Source organism: Rana temporaria, chromosome 9 (assembly GCF_905171775.1).
Source record: "Rana temporaria chromosome 9, aRanTem1.1, whole genome shotgun sequence".
Lineage (NCBI taxonomy): Eukaryota > Metazoa > Chordata > Amphibia > Anura > Ranidae > Rana > Rana temporaria.
Window position 1 is genome coordinate 113,621,451 of NC_053497.1, and position 17,762 is coordinate 113,639,212.

Below are 17,762 nucleotides of genomic sequence, written 5' to 3' on the forward strand. Positions count from 1 at the left end.
CATAAAACATAAATCAGGGTACTCACAATAAAGTGCATAAACATCTGCATAAAACGAGCAGCATGCTCACACACGTCACCTCCGGTGCCTCTGGTGTCTCGACGCGTATTCGTCACGGTCACGTGACTTGATCAGGAGTAAAACCACTTTATTGTGTTTAGAGACCTAGGTTAAACAGTATCAAGAGACGCCTAGGGTTGCATCATTGGTGTCAGTGTAAGAAATAGTGCCCCATTATTGGTGTCAGTGTAAGGAATGGTGCCCCATTATTGGTGTCAGTGTAAGGAATAGTGCCCCATTATTGGTGTCTGTAGGAGAAATAGTGCCTCGTATCGGGTGGCCAGATAAATGCAAGCAAAAGGCTGCATCCAACCTATGGGCCGCAGTTTGGAAACTACTGGTTAAGATTAAGGTAGACCTTCCAAAGTTCCCAACTTTTCTAATTATTTACCCCAAATCATATTTTCCTCTCTTTTTTTTATTTAGTTGTTGGCCTCTGAAGCTTCTCCAAAACCTCTTTTACAACGTGGCACTTTAATCTGGATGCCACCTATTGTACCTGTGGCCTTAGTGATTTATACAGAGGTAAAATTATATGTCGGGTGCTTTTATCTCCTTTTTTACAAGATTTTCTTCTCTTTCACAGCTGCCATTTGGCATTGAGTGGTGCTGCTTAGGTCCATGCTACCTGGGTGGTGATGAGGGTGAAGTTTCTAGATCTACCTTTTTCATCTCCTGCACCATCGGCTGATGCTGCTCCGCCGGGCCTCTCTGGTGTGTGATGACTGCCAGGGGGTGAGGATCTATATTGAGGTCTTTGGTGATCTGGGGCAACAGAGGTCTGTGGTGTTCCTATCAACGTATGGGCAGCATCCGGTCGGGTGGTCTGTGTGTCCTGCAGGCATAGCTTTTCAGAGCAGCCACGTAGTGTGATGGGTTTTGGCGTGTGGCCACATAACGCGGGGGTGACATGCTGGTGGGTCTTTGAGTTGATGCAGAATTCTTCTCGCTGCTGAATCCCATTACCACAGGTAGCTGAACACTGGAGAGAGAGACATTTCAGTCACAAACATATTACTTCTGCCTTGGCAGCCGACACGGATTGGAAAAGAGGGACAAGAAAAATATTCATGCAAAATACACACCCTTGATACATGGAGGCTGGAAAGAATTAGGACAGGTGTATAGGTGTGTGCAGCCTATTGCATTAGGGCGTGCACCCCAAAGCTCAAGCACACATGCGGACGTGTTAAAAAAAAAGCTAGTTCCCGCTATGCTCAGGTGTAAGTCCAGCCTTAGTCCTGTAAGTTACAAGGTGGGGCCTCTATGGATCAGACTTGTTTTTCCAGCACATCACACACAGTATACATACACACACACACACACACTTATAAATAAATGTAAACAAACATTTTATAATCTATTCAAACATGGACAGTGTCAGTAGGGCAGTGGTGGCCAGTGGTAATTTTATTTGGAGGGGGGTGGCAAATGGTAAGATCCCACGATCCCACTCGGTCGGGTTAGTCTGTTGCACTTACTGGATCTATGGTGGGCAGCGCTCCTCCCAGGCTTCACCGGCGACTTCCCTTGCTCGGCGGCGGCTTTGCCTTCCCCTGCTCTCCACGGGTTTCGCATTGGCTTCCGTTTCCTCCCTCCTCGGTGGCCAATCGAAAAATGAGTCTCAGACCTGCCACTGATTGGCCGGATTGAGGATCTGTGTTTTAATATCGAATATTTATTCGCTGTTGTACCACTTGGGTGGGCTCCTGGCACAATGCTCTGCGACACAAGCCCACCCTATTTTGAAGCCTATTAGAGCCTCTGGAGCCAGATGCATGAATAGGAGGTGACGGTGTCCTGAAAAATAGCGACCGTGGATAGAGGATGGGGGTGGTGGCCGTGGATAGAGGGGGCAGCGCTCCGGCGCCCCTAATGAACGGGCTGCCACTGGCAGTGGATGGTGTCAGTAGGGCAGAAGATGGTATCAGTAGGGCAGTGGACAGTGTCAATATTTCTTTTTTTTTTACATTTATTAATTAATTTATTTATTTTTGTTTACAATATAATGTATATATTTTTGTATAATTTAGTAGCCTCTGGTGAAATATTGCGGATCTAAACAGACCCCTGATTTCTCACTTTTGGGACAGAGATTCCCCAGTCCCTTTTCTCTTTAGGCTAAGCTGCACAGAACAGTGAATAAATGAGAAGTGCTTTGTGCTGAGCAGCTTCCTGTTCATTCACAAACTGAAGCATAGTAAACAGAGTTTACTATGAATCGGGTATCAATGAATACAGTAAGTGATCAGTAAATTACATATTTTTCAGCCCCTGAAACAATCCCCCACTGCAGCCAGCAGGAGAGGAGGGTAAGCTGGCAGCACTGGGCTGAAAAGGGGGGACCAGTGGAACACACAAGGAGGCCCAGGCAGCAAAAAGAAGAGGAACAGGAGGGGCAGCCTTCTGTGGCAGCTGAATGCCGGCAGGAGGGAGAGGAGGAGAAGCCTACTTTCAGCTGCTTCAGGAGTAAAATACAAATCCAGTTCCAGTAAATGCCACCCCTCTTGTCTAGGCTGCGGGGTCGGCAAAGGATTGCAGTCTACCCATCACCTGCCCACAATCAATGAGTAGATCGCAATCGACGGGTTGCTGATTCCCAGATTAGGGTGTGCCCAGGCAGACATGGTACACCTCATGCGCACGCCTATGCTTTCAATACAGATTTTCTCTGCAGTACTTTTTTGTGCCACTACATGTCCTCAGTCTGATGGCTAGCATCACTCAATCCATTTATCCTTTGTTCAGGTCATCCGGGATCCTCCCTAGTCTGTAAGGGCTCTTTCACACCGAATAGTCAGGTGGCTGAGTTGTAGTATTACAGAGTTGCAGAGTTTGATAGGCAGCACCACCTGTTAAACTCACACACTGAGATCAATGAGGTTACACCGCAACCATGAGCCAATTGCTTGTCTTGCAGTTGCTGCGCGGTCCTGCGATGTAAAATTGCTGCTCTGCAATAAAAAACAGGTGCAGGGCTGATCCTAGGCAGGGTGCACGGGGTGCTCCGCACGCAGGCGCCGCAGAGGTGGGGGCGCCAAAGCTCCAAAGTGCTCCCCTCCCTACTCCTTGTCTGTGTCCAGAGCTGCTGCCAATCATCCCGTTCACTCCCAGAAATGGTCTCCGAGTGCCACCCTCCAAGTAACCAAAGATGCCACATATGCCCCGCCCCCTGTAATGTGCTTCTGTCCCCAGAGCGCCCAAGCTACAAGGATCTATTGGACAAGTACTGATCTATGGGGACACCTGATGTGGGGAGCTCTGATGGGGACACCTGCTGTGGGGTGGCTCTGATGGGGGACACCTGCTGGGGGGGCTCTGATGGGGGACATCTGCTGAGGGGGGCTCTGATGGGGGACATCTGCTGGAGGGGCTCTGATGGGGACACCTGCTGGAGGGGCTCTGATGGGGGACACCTGCTGGAGGGGCTCTGATGGGGACACCTGCTGTGGGGGGCTCTGATGGGGGACACCTGCTGTGGGGGGGCTCTGATGGGGGACACCTGCTGGGGGGGACTCTGATGGGGGACACCTGCTGGGGGGGGCTCTGATGGGGGACACCTGCTGGGGGGGGGGGCTCTGATGGGGGACACTAATGAAGACTTCTTAGGGGAGCATCTCTGTGTTTGAGTCGTAGCCATAGAAACATTTGTAAAGGGGAGGAGTTAGTAAGATGACCACGCCCATGTGTGGGCGCCAGAAATCTTTCTGCACCCAGGCGCCTCGGACCCTAGGATCGGCCCTGAACAGGTGTCAGGAAGCAGCAGTAGCACCTCATGAACACCTGCCAGCTGCTTTTCCATGCTTTAATAAACGATCCATCGCTTGTCTGAAAGAACTAACTGGACAGTGAAAGGAAAAGCAGCGCTGGGAGTGAGGAGCTCACCTCTCTGTCCCTCTGCTTTCAGGTTACTTTTAAAAATGCATACCGTATATTGATCTAATAGTGTTGCATTGGTTTGTGTCATTTATATTTGCCCAGAGTTCACCCTAAAAGCCCATCTGAGCATTGTCGGCTTCAAGCTGCATTTGTATTTTTTCCGAGTGCAAATCAGAGACAGCCAGGCAACTGGCATTTTCAGAAGAAAGTATAATTCTCACATGACAGGTTTCCATTAAAAAAAGGTCAACACAGCTTTGCAGCCAACTGCAAGTACAAATTAGATCAGTTGACTTGGGTTTGAAACATTTCAATGAATTGAATAAAGGAACGAATTACTGTATATGGCCTGTGCACTGTACCTTTGTCCAGGGCCCCAGGTCCCAAGTGTAGAAGCACTGGGTGATAAAGCAGGGAACAGCAGACAAGGGTCTCTCATGAGATGGGCAAGAATTGGGCTCCACCTCTGTATCTATCCCTGCCACTGTCTGCATACACACCACCTTCTGCCTGGATACACCATAGCCACAAGCAGCAGAGCATGGACCGCTCTCCACCACTCGCCACCTAGAGGACGAAAAGAAGAAGGCAGCTTATTAGAAATGTTTGTTTCATCTTGAACACTATTACCAGCAATGCTGAGATGTGAAACGAAATGCTAAATGACGCTACTTTTTTCCTTTAAGCTCTTTTTAGGACACCAAGAAGAATTCATGACCACATATCATTGGGGTACTATTTACATTTAAAGCAGTATTAAAGGGGTTGTAAATGTTTTTTCTTTCTTTGTCTGAATTTCTCACTTCCTGTTTCTCCTCAGTAAGCTTGCCCCCATCATTCCAACCATTCCGGCTGGGGGTTAGTCAGCCAGAAAAGCTTACTGAGGAGCAACAGGAAGTGAGAAATTCAGACAAAGAAAACAAATAAAAAAAACATTTAGAAGGGAAATCGAAGGAAAAGGTAAGTGAACCAACAATGCACTAGCCTAAAGGAACCTATTTAGAAAATAAAAAACAAACTTTTACAACCCCTTTAAACCCATAATCAAATATGTAATACAGTGGAACCTCGGATTACGAGCATAATCCGTTCCAGGAGAATGCTCGTAATCCAGAGTACTCGCATATCAAAGCGAGTTTCCCCATTGAAGTCAATGGAAACGAAAATAACTTGTTCCGCATTGATTTCAATGGCATGCAATACCACATGCGGCCAGAGGTGGAGGGGGTGCCGGAGAGCCTTGGAAACGGCCGGAAAGGCCCAAGGACAGCTCGGCTGGCAAACATCGGAAAGGCTCAGGAACAGTGTCTTTCCGAGCATTACCGAACGGCACGATCGGCTCCGGTGCCCCCCACCTCAGGCCAAACGCGGTACTGCACACCGCTTTGGCCTGAATCCTGCTCGTTTTGCGAGACAACACTCGCAAAGTGAGTTAGGATTTTTTAAAATACAGTGCTCATATTGCGAAACACTTGTTAAAGCGGTTGTAAACCCATCGATGTAACACTTAAAAAAACTGTTAACATTCCCGGCATGCCGGGAATGCTAACTGCACATTGGTTGTGCTCTCAACCAAACTGTCAAACCATCCAATGGCTGGTGTCATAACTGATCACATGTGCAGCTTCATGGCAGTTGAAGATTGAACAAAGGCCAAGATGGCAGCTTCCTTGGCTGAAAAAGATAGGAGGGTTTACAACCGCTTTAACTGCGTTACTCGCAATCCGAGGTCCCACTGTATATTGCAGCTTACCAATCCTTAGCTTTGATGGCTGCATTTGTTTTCCTTTTGTAAGGTTTGTTCCCTCTGTTTTCACCTGGTTATCTGGGCAGTAACAGAGACACTTTTAGACAGTAGTATTGTCTATCGGGGGGGGGGGGCTTTAGATGTATTAGGAGATGTAGATATACTAACAAATTGAAGCCAAACTCCAGCTAACACTTTTAAAGCAGTTAGAGTAATGGTTTTGTTCTTTTTTTGAAAAAAGGTTTTACATAAAAAAAGCTTATCATTGTAAGCACCCCTGTCAGCAATAAAGAAAAAAATGACCAGTTACACTTACCGGTAGCTGTATTTCTGGTAAGTCTTACAGGACGGCACCCTGAGAGATGACTGGCTTCTCCTGACAGGAAACACAATCAAAAAGAGGTTAAAAACCCCGCCCCTTCCCGTGCTCCTCAGTTTGAGATAAAGTATGAACCCACCAGTGCACGGGAAAAACACCACAGAAAATATAATACAAACCAATAATGTATCACAAGGGTGGGAAGTAGGCCTGCCGTCCTGTAAGACTTACCAGAAATACAGCTACCGGTAAGTGTAACTGGTCATTTCTCTAGTCGTCTTCCAGGACGGCACCCTGAGAGAGAAGCAAGTAGCTTCAGGCCTACCTTAGGGCGGGACCACTGCTTGCAGGACCTTTCTCCCGAAAACCAAGTCCTGAGGTGACAGTAGGTCAACTCTATAATGTTTCAGGAACGTGTTCTGGCTTGACCACGTCGCTGCTCTGCAAATTTGCTCCACCGAAGCTCCGGCCCTTTCTGCCCAGGAGGTTGCTAGTGATCGTGTGGAGTGTGCTTTAACATTAGGAGCTACCTTACCGGCTTGTACATAAGCTAAGGAAATTGTCTGCCTAATCCATCTAGAAATAGAGGCTCTGGACGCTTGAAGGCCTCTTTTCTGACCCGAAAAACAAATTAATAGATGAGTAGAACGTCTAAAGACTGTAACTCTTTCTAAGTAAGCTAATAGACATCGTCTAACATCCAGACAATGAAAGGAAGCTTCTCCTTCATTCTGGGGATTTGAACAAAAAGAAGGGAGGATTACTTCCTGTGACCTGTGGAACTTTGTCACTACCTTAGGAAGATAAAGGGGGTCCTGACTTAGAACAACCCTGTCCTCAAATAAGCGAAAAAATGGCTCTTTAATGGAGAGCGCCTGCATATCACCTATCCTCTTGGCTGTCGTGATTGCCAAGAGGAAGGCAAATTTAAAGGTGAGTAACCTGATGGGGATAGTGTCAATTGGCTCAAACGGAGCCTTGGTAAGTTGGTTTAACACTAACGAAAGATCCCAGGGTGGAACCCTAGAGATCTGAACTGGGGACAACCTGTCTCTGGCTATAAGAAACCTTTTGACCAGGGGGTCCAGGGATAGACGTCTATCCAAAAAATACGACAAGGCTGCCACCTGAACCCTTAGAGTCCTTGTGGCTAACCCCTTGTCTACTCCATCTTGGAGAAAATCTAAGATGACCGAGGTCTCCTGCTGAGAATTCTGTCTCTCTGAGCACCAGCGAGAGAAGATACCCCAGGTTTTGGCATATATACGCCTAGTGACTACCTTCCTACTGGCTAGAAGCGTGTCAATAACTCTCTCGGAGCAGCCCTTCTCCCTCAGGTTCCGCCTCTCAAGCACCAGGCCGTCAGCTTGAAGAAGCCGGGTTCTGGGTGATAAATCGGACCCTGACGAAGAAGGTCCGCCCGGACAGGGAGAAGTAGGGGAGGCAACACTGACCCTCGCTCTAGAGCGGGAAACCAGGCCCTCTTGGGCCACCAGGGTGTGACGAGAATGAACTTCCCTACTGCTAGATTTACCTTCTGCAGGACTCTCGGAATCAGGCTCAAGGGAGGGAAGGCATAGGCTAGCTGGAACCTCCATACCTGTGCCAGTGCATCCACCCCCTCCGAGCCGTGTTCTCGGGAGAGAGAGAAGAACCTCTTCACCTTCCGGTTTGCCCTGCGGGCGAAGAGATCTATCTCTGGGCTGCCAAAGTGCTGGCATATTAGACTGAAAATCTCTGTATTTAGTTCCCATTCTCCCTGGAGAATGGGATGGCGACTTAAATAGTCTGCCTCCAGATTGAGGGTCCCTTTCAGGTGTACCGCCGAGAGTGAGAGAACTCTCTGCTCGGCCCAGCCCAGGATCTCTAAGGACAAGTCTAGAAGGGTGCGAGATCTGGTGCCCCCCTGATGGTTGAGGAAGGCCACCGCGGTCGCATTGTCGGAAATGATCTGGACCTCCTGGTCCAAGACTCTGTCCTCGAATGCCTTCAGAGCCTCTCCGACCGCTAATAGCTCGCGGTAATTTGAAGAGGCCCCCTTCTGTCGTTGTCCCCAGGTACCCTGGGCACGGAGATCGTCCAGATGTGCGCCCCACCCCCATGAGCTGGCGTCCGTGGTGATCCTGACCGGATTGATCTGGCCCCACGACAGACCTTGCTGTAGGTTCTGTGGGATGAGCCACCAGCCCAGTGAGAGCTTCACTGGTTCTGGGAGACTGACTCTGAGCTCTAGGGATTCCCTTCTTCCGTCCCAGGAGGAAAGAAGGAAAAATTGGAGGGGTCTGGAGTGGAGCTGAGCCCACGGGACTGCTGGAATACAGGAGGTCATTAGGCCTAGAACTCTCATGATGTCCCTGAAGGAGGACTCTACTCCTTCTAACGTTGATCTGACCACTGACATGAGACCCCGGATCTTGTCGTTGGGTAAAAAGAGCTTCCTCTCCAAGGAATCTATCAGAAACCCTAGATAGAGTTTCTTCTGCTCTGGAAGGAGTGAGGATTTCTCCTTGTTGATGATCCAACCCAAGGACTCGAGGGTAGTCATCACAGTGGCTAGATCCGAAAGAAGGAGATCTCGACTTTGATTGTATAGTATCAAGTCGTCGAGATAGGGAACTAACGCTATCCCTTGTAGGTGCAGGAAAGCGATCGCCTCCGCCAGGACCTTGGTAAAGACCCTTGGACTGGAGGCCAGTCCGAAAGGAAGGGCAGCAAATTGCCAATGCTGTACTCCCTGGGCGGAGGCAATCGCAAACCTGAGGAACCTCTGATGACCCAAGAAGATTGGGACATGGAGGTACGCGTCTCTTAAATCGATGGTGACCATGAATACCTCTCTTAGTAGGAGCCTCCTGAGGCTGTAAATACTCTCCATTCGAAACCTCTTGTGGAGGAGGGAGGTATTCAGGGGTTTCAGATTGATAATCAATCGAAATTTGCCTGAAGGCTTGGGGACCACAAAGATGTGGGAGTACACTCCCAACCCTCTCTGGTACACAGGGACTGGAACTATGACCCCCTGTTGTGCCAGTTCTGAGACATTTTGCAGAAGGCCTGCTGACTTGAGAGGGTCCTTGGGTAAGTGAGTCAGAATAAAGTTTGGAGGGGGAAGCTGACGGAACTCTAGTTTGTACCCCTCCCTTACGATTTGGAGAATGTGGGGACTTTGAGTAATACTCTCCCACCTGGGAAGGAACTGGGAGAGTCTTCCCCCGACCTTCCCGTCATTTGGAGTCCTTGTCGCTGGGTTTTGGATTGGAAAAAAGGATACCCCCTTTTTGTTTTTCCTTCCCAGCACCCCAACGTCTGTTGTAAGGGGCCTTCTTCTCCGAGGAACGGTTCTTACCTCCAAACCCCCCCTGGGGGCCTCGAAAAAACTTTTTCTTGTTTTGTCTAGGCTTAGTAGGAAAACGCACCCCTTTTTCTGAGGACCTAGTCAGGGCCTGATCCAGGCCCGTACCGAAGAGAAGGGAGCCCTCGAAGGGAAGACCACAAAGGCGGTTCTTAGACGCAAGGTCCCCATTCCACATCTTGACCCATACTGCTCTTCTGGCAGAGTTGAGGAGGGCTCCTGTCTTTGCGGTAGAACGTACCGTCTCTACTGAGGTGTCTGCTAAATAAGCTACTGCGCTCCCTATGAGCTGAAGGGATTCTAGAATCCCCTTAGAGTCTGAACCCTGGGACACATGTTCCATCAACTTGGAGATCCAAGAATTAGCATTCCTAGCAATACAGGCCGAAGCCAATGCGGGGCTCAAGGCAGCCGCATTAGCTTCCCAGGCCCTACACAAGGAGGTCTCTGCCCGCCGATCCATAGGATCTTTCAAGTTGCCTGTGTCCTCAAAGGAGAGGTCCGACTGTTTGGAAATTTGCGCGAGGGGAGCATCTAATCTAGGTATTTTAAAAAATTTAGATTCCTCCTCCTCTTTAAAGGGGCAACGTCGTTTCCAGGTCTTGTATCTTAAAAGCTTTTTCTCTGGTTCTGCCCATTCCCTGAGGATGATATCCTTAAGGGACTGATGTACCGGAATAGCTTTGGCCTGAGGTTTAGACAGGCCTTGGTATAACCTATCCTGTGTGGAAATTTCTTCCGTAGGCTGTGGAATCTCCTCGGAGGCGTACACTGCCTCAAGGAGACCTTCCATGTCGTCGGCAGCAAAGACATATCTGCCTGTCCTAGTATCCTCATTTTCTTCTTCCGCCTGACCAATAGAACCTTCCTCCTGGGGAGGAATCTCTGAATCTTCAGAGTCAGATACTAAGGAACCAAGGGATTCCTGGCGGACTCTAAAAATCTGCGAAGAGGAACTTTCTTGAGAAGAGGGCCCTGCGATGGGGGCTTCAGGCTCTTTGCTCTTTAAAGACACATGAAATTCTTTAAGAGTAGAGAGCATCTCAGACTGGACCTCAAGAAATCCTTTCAGAATTTCAGAGGTCTCCTTCCCTGCCAATTTAATGATACATTTAGCACAAAAGGGTTTGGAATAATCTGAGGGTAACTTGCAACTACAATAGCCACATTTTTTGGAGCGACTAGTGTCCTTAACTGAACGACTAGCACCCCCCTGGGCAACAAAATCCTCCCCTAGAAAGAAAAGGATACACAGGCATGTATGTAAATACTAGGGAACAACTACTGGGTCCCAGCCCACCATACCTGTGTCCAGGAAGACTCACCCCCTGTGGTCTCCTCCGCAGCCGGGGTCGTAGACGACCGGACCTCTCGCTCCATCGCGTGAGGATGAAGGCGCCGCTCTCTCTCGGCTGCTGCTGCCCTTTCGTGTGTCTCCGGTGCCGTGGGAAGCCGACTGGCGTGTTGGAGCTGCAGCGCGCCATCTTTGCTGAGCCGACCCGGAAGTGACACGCGCCGCGCGTGTGACGTCATTGCCCTGCGCCGCCGGCTCTGTGAGACGCCGGTTTTGGCGCCAAATTCGAAAACGGCAATGAACGCTCCAGGGAATCCAGGACGACCCAGTCGCAGCCCCAGACCGCACAGAAAACCCCCACCACCGGAGAGAGCCTGACCCACAGACCTCCAAGGTAAGGGGAAAGCTCAGAGAGAGAGAGTGGATCAGCCCCTGGAGCTCCAGAATAGCCACCTATCCCCAGGAGACTCCAGCACTCAGGGGGGTTCTTCAACCCACATAGTGAGGCCCCCCTGAGCAAGAAGGGACCCCCTAGGAATGGAAATCTTCGCTAAACCCAAAGGCTACCCAGTGCCTGCGGTTCAGTTCCCAGGGGGGGACCACCAGCCCCAGGCCTTAGGTCAGAAAAAAATAAACGTTTCGCTGTGGGGAAACACAATCAAGAACTGAGGAGCACGGGAAGGGGCGGGGTTTTTAACCTCTTTTTGATTGTGTTTCCTGTCAGGAGAAGCCAGTCATCTCTCAGGGTGCCGTCCTGGAAGACGACTAGAGAAATGTTTTTTTCTCAAGCTGCTACATCTGCAGGACAGTTTGCTCTGTTGGAAAAAAAATAAGATTTACTGACCAGATCACCAGGTGCAAATAAAAGAAAAAAGGCCTAAAAAAGAAAACTAGTGCAGACTTCATAGAATTGGTAAGCTGCAATATAATAAATGTGTGCTTTTGGGTTTAATACCGCTTTAAAGTGACGGATCACTTACATAGCTTATCAGAGGCTATCACAGCCATTAGGTGACCTAAAAGTGAACATTGTGCAGCGCGTTCCCATCACAAAGGGAGATACACAAATGTGCGGCCCCCACGGAAAAAAACCCAGTCCAGTGGGGCCGTATATTTGCGTACGGTTGGCCTGAAGGGGTTAACCTCCAAAATGGGCCATTACTGTTTTTTAATAATAGGCTCTGATTGATTTCAATGGGGTTTTAATTCAGCAACTGTATTTAAAGCGTTTGTATGTCTTTTCAAATAATATAAAAAATCTGTCATGGTATTGAAAGCAGTGTTAATTTAGTCGACTAAAAATGTTCAAGTACTAAATTAATACTAAAGCTAAAACAATTGAGATGACTAAAATACGACTAAAACTAAAATAGCATTTTAGTCAAAAGACTATGACTAAAACTAAATAGAAATTTGACGCTGAAATTAACACTGCACTATCAGATAAGAATACATAGGAGGCATCTACTAAGCTGCTTAAAGAAAAACAATGGGCCAGATCCACAGAAGAATTACGCCGGCGTATTTCAAAGTTCCCGCGTCGTATCTTTGTTTTGTATCTACAAAACAAGATACGACTGCATCTGGGCTCGATCCGACAGGCGTACGTCTTAGCACGCCGTCGAATCTTAGGTGCATTTTTCCGCTGGCCGCTAGGTGGCGTTTACGTCGATATCCGCGTCGAGTATGCAAATTAGCTAGATACGGCGATCCACAAACGTACTTCCGGCCGGCACATTTTTTTACGTTGTTTGCGTTCGGCTTTTTCCGGCGTATAGTTACCCGTGCTATATGAGGCGTATCCTTGTTGATGTTAAGTATGGCCATCGTTCCCGCGTCGAATTTTGAATTTTTACGTTGTTATCCCGGGTGGACGCCATATGACGTTCTGGGCTTTGCGGGGGGATATCTCAATGATGCTTGCACCCAGAGGCATCATTGAGATATCATTTTTTAGCGGCGGCGATCCTGCGCACCGTAAGAATGATCATAGCGGCGGTTCCGCCGCTAGATCATTCTTACAGGCGGCGGGAGGGGACATCCCCCCCCTCCTGCCGCCATCCGGTGCTTCTCCGGGCTCTCCCGTCCCATCAGGGGTCCGGAGAGATGATCGCCGTCCGCCGGATGTTTGCCATAGAGATGACTGGTGACCAGATGGTCACCAGTCATCTCTATGACCGTCGGAGGCCCGGGCGCGATGTGATGACGTCACGCCCGGGTCCCCGTAAGTAAACAAACCGCAATTGCGGCTAGTTTGAATGAGATCTGTGAATCTTTTTTTCACAATCTCATTCTTTCCAGCCTAGAGGAGAGATGTGCGGTCTTATTGACCCCGCATCTCTTCTTAAAGAGGACCTGTCACACACATTTCCTATTACAAGGGATGTTTACATTCCTTGTAATAGGAATAAAAGCGATTGAAAAAAAAAGTGTAAAAAATAAATAAATAAGTAAAATAAAAAATAAATAATAATAATAAAAAAATTTAAATGCCCCTGTCCCCGGTAGCTCGCGCTCAGAAGCGAATGCACACGTAAGTCCCGCCCACGTATGTAAACGTCGTTCAAACCACACATGTGAGGTGTCGCCGCGTGCGTTAGAGCGTGTGCAACAATTCTAGCACTAAACCTCCTCTGTAACTCTAAACTGGTAACCTGTAAAAATGTTAAAGTGTCGCCTATGGAGATTTTTAAGTAACAAAGTTTGGCGCCATTCCATGAGTGTACGCAATTTTAAAGCATGACATGTTAGGTATCTATTTACTTGGCGTAACCTCATCTTTCATATTTTACCAAAAAATTGGGCTAACGTTACTGTTTTGTTATTTTTTAATTTATGAAACCATTTTTTTTACAAAAAAAAGCTGTTTGAAAAATTATTGCGCAAATACTGTGCAAGATAAAAAGTTGCAATGACTGCCATTTTATTTCCTAGGGTGTCTGCTAAAAAAGCATATATAATGTTTGGGGGTTCTGAGTAATTTTCTAGCAAAAGAATGATGATTTGTACATGTAGGAGAGAAGTGCCAGAATAGGCCCAGGAAGGAGGTGGGTTTTAAAGCCCGGTATTTAAGTGGTTAAATAAAGTTTGATGAACCCGCTTTGAAACAAAACCAGGCATGTTTGGCTCCTCTCTACTAACCATATATAATAAAATGTTCATGAGGATACACATTGGATGAGTTTACCTTGGTGGACAAGGCTGTTGGTTGCAGGGCTCCTGTTCTTGAGGATGAGGCAGGTGCTGGCATTCCATATCTGCCACAATTTGTTCCTCAGTACTGCCTTGCTGAGTATCCCGAGTACAATAGAGAACACGTTGTAAAATTCCTCCTCCACAGGTCACACTACAAGATCCGGTCTTGTAGCGCCACCTAAAAAGCAAAGCAATGTGTTACCGGTTTGCTCACAGCGCTCTATAGGTAACTGATATTTCTATTTAGGAGATAAAGGTCTAAATATGTGTTAATAATATGTTATGGATCTTACCGGACTGGGCAGGGCTCCGTGGCGCATGCTTTCATGAAGCCTGGATGAGGTAAGTGGCTGCACCTGGAGGGGGCCATTCGGTATGAGATATCATTTTCTTTTCGGACACATGTGACAGAAAGCGGGATTATTCCTCCTCCGCAGGTCAGCGGACACGGTGACAACTCCTGAACCTCCCAGCTGTGCAGACAAGTACACAATATATTTACCACCTAATCACATATGTGCAGAGTTATCTGAAAAGTAATTCGAATCGATGAGAACATTACTCTGGGCTTGGTTTACTAAAGGCATAGGGCCAGATTCATGTAGAAATCCGGCGGCGTAATGTATCCCATTAACGTTACACCGCCGCAAGTTTTCAGCGTAAGTGCTTGATTCACAAAGCACTTGCCTGTAAACTTGCTGCGGCGTAGCGTAAATGGGATACATTACGCCGCCGGATTTCTACATGAATCTGGCCCTATGCCTATGGGGCGTGTATCATTTAAATTAGGCGCGTTCCCGCGCCGAACGTACTGCGCATGCTCCGTTTTGAAATTTCCCGCCGTGCTTTGCGCGAAATTACGTCGCCCCGACGTAATGTTTTGAACGGCGACGTGCGTTACGTACTTTCGTATTCCCGGACGACTTCCGCAAAAAAAAAAAAAATGTAAATTCGACTCGGGAACGACGGCCATACTTTAACATGGGCTGTCTAATTTTACACCACCTAAATAGCAATCGCAACTTTACGACGGGAAAAGCAGACTAGCGACGACGTAAGAGAATGCGACGAACACGCGTACCTTCGTGGATCGCCGTAAACAGCTAATTAGCATAACCGACGCGGAAAACGACGCAAACTCCACCCAGCGGGCGCCGAAGTATTGCATCCTAAGATCCGAAGCCGTACGCCTGTCGGATCTTAGCCAAATGCCGTCGTATCTTTGTTTGTGAATTCAAAATAAAGATACGACGCGGCAAATTTGAAAGGCGTACTTTTTCTGTGAATCTGGCCCATAGAGACTGTGCACTTTGCAGGTGCAGTTCTACTCTGCAAGGGAATTTGGTCCAGAGCTTCGTACATGAGGGGAAGCTCTGATGACTTCCATCATCCAATCATGTGCATGCAAAAATGTTTTTTTTTTCCCCTTGCATTAGATTGAGAATTTTTTGCACAGTGAAGCTTCACCTCATTTGCTAAGCTCCGGAGCAAAGCACGGGCATGCAAAGGTTTGAGAAACCCGATGCAAACGCATAATAGAAGGATCAAGCTGCCATTGTCTGATTAGCAATGTCTAATCTGTTTTTAACCCCTACCCTGCCCCGCCCCTAAACACGCCCTCGTAAATTAAGTTCCACAAATAAATATTAACAACTACTTTAACATTATTAACATAAAGCATATTAGTGCCCATCAGTGCAGCCTATTAGTGCCCATCAGTGCAGCCTCATTAGTGCGCATCAGTGCAGCCTCATCGGCGCCCATTAGTGCAGCCTCATCAGCGCCCATCGGTGCAGCCTCATCAGTGCAGCCTCATCAGCTCCCATCAGTGCAGCCTACCATTGCCCATCAGTGCAGTGTATTATTGCCCATCAGTGCAGTGTATTTTTACCCACCAGTACAGTGTATCTGTGCCCATCAGTGCAGCAAATTATTGCCCATCAGTGCAGCGTATCATTGCCCATCAATGCAGCCTATTAGTGCCCATCAGTACAGTCCCATCAGTGCAGCCTCATTAGTGCAGCCTCATTAGTGCCCATCAGTGCAGCCTCATTATTGCCCATCAGTGCAGCCTCATCAGCTCCCATCAGTGCAGCCTACCATTGCCCATCAGTGCAGTGTATTATTTCCCATCAGTGCAGTGTATTATTGCCCATCAGTGCAGTGTATTTTTACCCACCAGTACAGTGTATCTGTGCCCATCGGTGCAGCGTATCTGTGCCCATCAGTGCAGCGTATTATTTCCCATCAGTGCAGCGTATCATTGCCCATCAATGCAGCCCATCAATGAAGCCCATCAGTGCAGCATATAATTGCCCATCAGTGTAGCGTATCATTGCCCATCAGTGCAGTGTATTTTTACCCACCAGTGCAGCGTATCAGTGCCCACCAGTGCAGCATATCATTGCCCATCAATGCATTCCATTAATGCAGCCCATCAATGAAGCCCATCAGTGCAGCATATCATTGCCTATCAGTGCAGCATATCATTGCCTATCAGCGCAGCATATCAGTATCTAACGCAGCCTATCAATGCCCATATGTGCACTCTTATCAGTGCCCAGCAATGCGTCAGGAGGGAGGAATCAGGAAGATCTGCTGGCCGGATAACACAGAGTGGGGATCTCCCCCTAAGACGTGGCTTGTATATGAAAAGTTTCCATTGTCAAACAAAGTCCTGCCTCCTAGACAGCTACTCTAATAGACAGCACACCATTTCAATGCCAGTCCAGGAGGTGGGGCTTTGTTTGACAGCAGCTGGCTATTTATATACAAGCTGCGAAAATGTCAGCCCAGTCCACCCCTTCTCCACACTCACCCTCGGTTAATTTCCACTGGCCAAATGCGAGCAGGCAAGTTGAAATTTGGAGGGCTGCGTTTGGGGACACCTTGCTCCAAGGGGGGGGGGGGGGGCGACACATGCCCCCCCCCCCCATGCGATAACCATGTCCAGAAGGATTCCAGGTCTTTAATAAAACTCAATATGCAAAGTCCTAGGTTTGAAAAACATTGTCAGATGGCTTTATCAGACAACAATCAGAACTGTTGTGGATTTTGGGAGAGATCCTAGGGGACAGCACAAGCAAGCAAATTAGCATAAGCTTATATTTGTCAGAGGCAGGGTAAACGGAGACCTGTAGTGCCTAAACAGGTGCGAATAGAGGCAGTGCTATATATTTGTAGGAACACAATAAATGAAGACAAATATTGAGACATTTCGTTGAATGGAGCTCATTACAGAGGTGGACAGCTCTGCGGTCGGCATGGTCGGTGATGTGCGTCTGGTTTCAGTGTTTGGTTGCAATTATTTTCAGGCACTTCTTCTTTGGAGTAAAACTGGACACAAACATAATGTAGTTCCAAAGTTCCTAAAAAGAGAAAGAGTATGATTAGCACAATCAAGAGCTTCCTAGGTTAAAGCGGTAGTAAAGCCGCTGCTGATTTTTTTTTTTCCCATACCTGAAAAGCAAAAGCCATAATGAGCTTGTATGCACCGCATACTAGCTCATTATGAAATACTTACCTTGGAACGAGGTTAGGGGAACTTACCTGGTCCACGCCGAGGGAGATGTCATCTTGCCTCGGCGTATCTTCCGGGTATCGCCGCTCCAGCGCTGTGATTGGCTGGACCGGCGATGATGTCGCTGGACCGGCGCATGCGCGCGGGAGACTTCTGTCCGGCAAGGTCCCGCGGCTGCTGGGCCTTTAGCCGAAGATCCCCGCTGCGCATGGGAGGGGAATATCTCCTAAACCGTACAGGTTTAGGAAATATTCTTTATACTTACAGGTAAGCCTTATTATAGGCTTACCTGTAAGTGAAAGTGGTAGTACAGATTTTACTACCGCTTTAAAGGGGTTGTAAAGGTTCATGTTTTTTCACCTTAATGCATCCTATGCACCTTAGTACCTGTAATAA

The 17,762-nt window shown here is 48.0% G+C and overlaps 2 protein-coding genes across 2 annotated transcripts in view; both read right to left on the reverse strand.

Annotated features, from left to right (window-relative positions):
- The window catches only part of ADAMTS13 (ADAM metallopeptidase with thrombospondin type 1 motif 13), a 67,175-nt gene that overhangs the window by 13,103 nt on the left and 36,310 nt on the right, over positions 1 to 17,762 (reverse strand). Inside the window, exons 25-29 of the mRNA XM_040324175.1 lie at positions 17,085 to 17,214; positions 14,140 to 14,319; positions 13,839 to 14,024; positions 4,302 to 4,506; positions 724 to 1,042 (exon numbers count right to left, since the gene is read on the reverse strand). Of these exons, the coding sequence (XP_040180109.1) occupies positions 724 to 1,042; positions 4,302 to 4,506; positions 13,839 to 14,024; positions 14,140 to 14,319; positions 17,085 to 17,214 (1,020 nt within the window). The remainder of the gene's footprint in view (positions 1 to 723; positions 1,043 to 4,301; positions 4,507 to 13,838; positions 14,025 to 14,139; positions 14,320 to 17,084; positions 17,215 to 17,762) is intronic.
- Positions 8,746 to 11,316, reverse strand: LOC120913871. The gene is made up of 2 exons (XM_040324176.1): positions 10,078 to 11,316; positions 8,746 to 9,891 (listed from the first exon to the last, which is right to left on the reverse strand). The coding sequence occupies exons 1-2, from the start codon at positions 10,397 to 10,399 to the stop codon at positions 9,230 to 9,232; spliced, it is 984 nt and encodes a 327-aa protein (XP_040180110.1). The 5' UTR covers positions 10,400 to 11,316; the 3' UTR covers positions 8,746 to 9,229.

Excerpts from the sequence above, each read along its gene's own strand:
- LOC120913871 (XM_040324176.1), bottom strand. The coding sequence starts at position 10,399 with ATGCTCTCTACTCTTAAAGAATTTCATGTGTCTTTAAAGAGCAAAGAG. Across the intron at positions 9,892-10,077 it reads GGAAGAAATTTCCACACAGG|ATGCTCCCCTCGCGCAAATT; the intron begins ATAGGTTATACC and ends TACCTAGATTAG.